At 32.3% G+C, this 5,442-nt stretch overlaps 1 protein-coding gene across 1 annotated transcript; it reads left to right on the forward strand.

The window, feature by feature from the left end:
* The first annotated feature begins 390 nt into the window (after positions 1-390).
* LOC136231322 (uncharacterized) lies at positions 391-4,989 on the forward strand. The gene is made up of 5 exons (XM_066020667.1): positions 391-548; positions 2,805-3,045; positions 3,158-3,361; positions 3,428-3,520; positions 4,497-4,989. Exons 2-5 carry the CDS (start codon positions 2,956-2,958, stop codon positions 4,908-4,910), a joined length of 801 nt encoding a protein of 266 aa, XP_065876739.1. The 5' UTR covers positions 391-548; positions 2,805-2,955; the 3' UTR covers positions 4,911-4,989.
* Positions 4,990-5,442: the final 453 nt, after the last annotated feature.

Raw genomic sequence — 5,442 nt, forward strand, 5'->3', positions numbered from 1 at the left:
CTATTTTAGATGTTATGGTAAAATTGCTCATAGATGTAAACTTTAAGGGTATTTTTGCACCTTATCCCAAAAATATATATATTAATTCATTGAAAAAATAAACGAAATTAAAAAATAAATAGGGTTTGATGGCCTAAAAATTATAAATTTAGATTCTAGAATAGAATCTCCATATTAGTTTTCAACAAAAAAATCTCCATATTAATTAATTATATCGGCACCAAGTAAAAAATTAAAAAGTTTTGTCAACCTTAAAAACGAAAATGAAATTTTGGATAGCGGGAAAGTAAAAAAAATTAGCGCCATTCCATACAGTAAAAACCCTAAACTTCCTTCCTTCCTTGTTTGTCTATCTTTCCTTCCTTTTTTTTCAGCCGCCATGCTTCTTTCTGCAATACAGTAAAAACTCTAAACTTCACTACTGATTTCCTCTACCCATATGCGTTTGTCTCCAACCAAGAACTTCAGTTCAACTTTAGCTCATTCGAGTTCGGTCTTTCAGGGTGGTGGACGCTTTCAAACCCGCCTCTGATCCAAAGCCGTTCCCGGTATTTTTTTACCATTCTTATTCCTGTATAATCTATTTCTGCTGGCTTTCATAGATTTAATTGTTTATATGTGGTGGGTTTTCAGTCTCTTATTGATGAACCTTTTTAGACTAGAATCTTTTTATGGGTTTTCAGTTCATTTAACTAATTAATTCAGTAAAATCACTTTATTTTCGAAGTATGGATTCAAATTTGGATGTTTAATTTTCACTTTGGCTTTTAGGCTTGTACAATGGTAAGGTTCTGATGCTTTAATTTGATTGCTCTGTCTCTGTTAGTGCTTGGGCTCTTTAATTTGATTGCTTTTGTCTCTGTTAGTGCTTGGGCTCCTGTGAGTTTGATTTGAAATTGACTATCAGCATTTGAAATTGAATAAAAGAGAAGGAAAGAGAAAGTGAGTGAGCCCATCCTCCTCTTTGTATTTTCATTGATCAAAAGTAATTGAAAATCCACACCTGAAAGCTTTTGTAATATAATAATACATATATAATGGTGTTGACAACTTAATTAATTAAGATTTATCAATCATAGAATAAGCATATATAATTAAATAAACAGATGTCTATAGTATTGCATAGTGGCCTATAGTTAAATATTATTTTAGATGCAATCTTTTAGAATGCACTCCACCTGACTTGATATATTAGCAATTTAGCATTTACAAGGCTTAGCAATTTAGTCGTTTAGATAAAAATGTCAAAAGCAATTTTGTTCTCGTAGGCTCTTACTTGATTCCTCTTGCCCACAGACTCTTCAACAGCTGTATTCTCAGCAATGTTGAGTTGGTTCCTCAAATTATTTTTTTATCACATTGCAATCTCTTCTTCTTCCACATCAGTCTGCCTGAATTTTTTAGCTTCTTCTAGATAGAATCACTATGGTTCTTGTGCCTCTTTTTACATTTCTTTTGAGAAAGAGCGCTAATAATGTTCTGCTACATATTCTTCATCCCAAGCTATTGCATTACTGGTGGGATAGCTATTGCATTACTGCTGCATTATGTTACTCTTTTACCATTTCCCTCCATAGAATTGATGACACTAGAGCTTTGAGTGCAAATAATAAGAAAAAGGATATGCCTATTTTAGATCTTAAATAGGGGTATTTTAAATTGATGCATTTAGAGCTTAGAATCCCTCTTGCTCCCACCAACCCAAACCACATATGCATCTATAAATAAAATAAAAACATGTGGACGGGGCGGCTATACTGCACAACCCATTATGTATTTTGTTTGGTTTATAGCAAGATTAAGGCCAATTGTGTTAATTAATGGTGTCAGAAATAAATGACCCATACGATTTTGCCCCAGAACTACCTCTTTCTTTATCTGTTGAGCCGCCAATTCCTAGCGCAAGTCCTACAAAAAGAAGTAACCTTAACTTCCTACAAAACAATTCTAATAACCCACACTAATAAAAAGATGATAAAAAGTAAAATCAAGAAAATTTTAAACAAAGTCAATCTCATCTACTTACTATCACTATTTAAGTGATCTGCTATGAAAAACATGAATTGTTTTGCTCTCCACTTCTCCAAATATATAAAAAGTATACATTTTCAGAAAACAGATTTGGCAGGAGCACGAGTATTTCTGATCTGCCACTGCTTCTTTGCTGCACCTCCATTTCTTCCCATCTGTTCTTCTGCACCTCCCTGGCTCTAGCTCTATCCCATTCCTATTTTTCATTTGCATCCCCCTCATAACTACACCATTCAATATAATCACATCATTAAAATAATCAAATTTTAATCATTGATTTCATAATTAATTAATGACATCTAATCCAGTAATAAAAATAGAACTTACAGGTAGGACAGAAAATGTTAGAATTGACAGTGCCAAAGGAGTTAGAAACACATCTCCAAATAGGAAGAATAAGATGGTAAGGAACTGGACACCTTGCTTCTATGTATCTGTAGATAGCAGTCTGTAGTTCTTGCCTTTGAAGAATTGTGAACCCATACGATTTTGCCTTTGAAGTTGTAGTTCTTGCCTTTGAATAATTTATCTTCAATGTTGTTAAGAGCTTGACCAAAGGAACCTCCCAATATCCAGATTTGAGATAGTCTGAATTCATTAGGCTATTGAATATTGGTTCCTTGACCGTATCCGTTTCCGTTTCCATTACCGTTTTCTAGCTAATTTTTCGTAGAAATAACGTTTCACGATATCCGTTTCCGTTTTGTTTCCCGTTTCCATTTCTGTGCATCATAGATAATAACTAAAAAGCTTTTGCACTAATTTTTCAATAGATTCCAACCTGTTGCCATTTTGAGTAATGAGGGCAGGTTCTGCTGACATAGGTTGATGGATGCCATTGCCAACCTGCTTCTTCCTTTACTAGGAAGATAGAGACACTACTAAATCACTCGTCCAACACAAAACAACAGCCGACTTTTTGTCATGGGAACTTTAGCAAGGCAATATGTGCGTTTGGACCACATCAATTGGCATAAAGTACCTGGTAAAGATGAGTTATGGAATTTTGTAAAGGTACAACCCTTTAATTAAACTACCACATAATTTTCCTTGTTCTTTGTGATGTAAAGCCTAATTTTATTGCATCGTTTATGCTAATCATTATTAAATTTCATGAATTCTATAGCAAAAGTATAGTATAAGCGAAGCTGGAAAGCCATGGATGATGCGGACTATGTCCGATGCTTGGAGGGTGTACAAAAGCCGCATCAAGAAAAGTTATTACAAGGCTTATGATAACAATAATGATAGGAGGAAAAACAGACCAAACTTTTTACCGGACAAAGAATTTGAGACGCTCCTCCAATTTTGGAATGATGCCAAAGTCGAGGTAAAATTTTAAATATCTGAAATCTCATTTTGATATTTTAATGACATTTTATATTCAAATTTTCAGAAATTGGCAGCAAAAAATTCAACAAATCGAAAACTAATCAAGGATCAACATACTTGTGGTCAAATTGGATTTGCACGAATCCGCAAGAAGTTGGTATGTACAAAATGAGTTTTAAAAATTGTTATTTACAATTAATATGATTAGTTTATACTGAATAATGACATTTAATTTCATTTATGATCTATGTAAGCAACTTGAGAAACCCGATTAAGTGGAACCGTCAAAGGTAGAACTTTTTGTAGCAACTCGGAAAAGAAAGGAAGGTCATCAATACAAATATGATGACAATTCAACCGCGGATAAACTTGTAAGTCAATGAGGAAATTAAGACATTTGGTAAATTGAAACAATACTCAAAATATCAAAGATGTGAAATATATACTTTTTCTAACTTTTCCAGAAAAAGGGCCATTGATTTGCTGATAAGAATACTTTTAAGCAATGATATGAATGATCTTTAACTATATACTTGATTAAATTTGCATTTGGATGATAAATTTATCCATCTGGCCATCGTTTATGCCCACTTACATAAACCACACATAATCAATTTCATATGTTAAATTAACAGCAATAAACATAAGTGAACATTGAGCTTTTTTGTTAGTCATTTTGTTTAGGAAGTGAAAACCTCTTTTAAGGCATACTAATTGATGTATTAAAGATGGAGCTTCCTTACCTAAATAGAAACATCAAACTTGTCATTTTTATATTACCTGTCAGCTTTCTATATTATTTTAATTCAGATTAGTAATTATGATTAGAAATCTGGTGCTAACTTTAAGATAATTTTTTTATGAGATATGTTATTTGGAGATCTCAATTTTCTTACTGTGATAGCATAAATTAGCAAATTTAAGAGCATTTATAAATAAGTACATGTTCTTATAGTATAAAATATATGATTGGATACTTTACTTTTAATTTCCATTATAGGTTAATAATGATTTGAGTCATTGAGGTCTATATTATTGATTGATGTTTGAAGATTCGGTTTACTAGTTTGAGTCATTCTTTGAGTTCAGTTTTTTTTGGATTATTTCATTCAATAATAATTTTTATTGTTTAGGCAAGGCTTGAAGAAAAGTTGTTAACTGGAGGAGAAAAAACCGAGACAATTGTGGAAATACTTGGTGAAGCATCATCTCATGGTCGTTCATGGCTTGTTGGTAGGATAGGCCACATCAAGAAAAGAAAAGAGACCCCTGAATCTTCAGGTTCTATGAGTAAGAAAAACATTTCCGATGAGACAATCGATCAAATAAAAACTGTAGTTAGAGAGGAGATGAGGAATGAAGTTAGAGAGGAGATGAGGAATGAACTAAAAAGTGAAGTTGGAGATGAAATGAAAAAGACCATGGAAGCTCAAGTTGCCACTATTATACAAAGGTTGGCCCAAATGAATCCATCATTGAACCTAAATTTGGATGGAGTTGTTGATTCTCCCAATACCATTGACTTTTCTCCTTCAAATGCTTGTTGATGAAGGAAAAATGCTTTATTTATGCTTATGGTTATTAGAAACTTATTTTACTATTGAATTGTAATGTTAGGTACTTTTGATTGACAGTTTCCTTTTTTTTTTTTGTAAAAGAATGCTATTTTGACATCTATTTGAATGGTTTTTGCCTTTTGGATTATTAAGTGTTGTGTTATATATTGTAGGTCGTTGCGTTTGATAATAAGATGTGTTGCATTAATATCAAACATCGTTGCATTTTTCAACTGAAAATTGTTGCTAGAGAATAAGAAAATGTTACATTTAGGATAAAACATCGTTGCATTTATAAAACTAAAAAGTGCTGCTAAAAGTTATAATGTTGCATTTACTATGAAGTGTTGTTGCAATTGCTAATGGAGAAATGTTGCTTTTTACAAAATAATGTTGCCTTTCCCTAAAAGATCATTACATTTGTAAAATATAAAGTGTTGCTCTTGGTTACGAAATATTGCCTTTACTCTAACAAATCGTTGCTTTTGAATACAAATATTGTGTTGCTTTCGTAAAGTCTAGT

Source organism: Euphorbia lathyris, chromosome 5 (assembly GCF_963576675.1).
Source record: "Euphorbia lathyris chromosome 5, ddEupLath1.1, whole genome shotgun sequence".
NCBI lineage: Eukaryota > Viridiplantae > Streptophyta > Magnoliopsida > Malpighiales > Euphorbiaceae > Euphorbia > Euphorbia lathyris.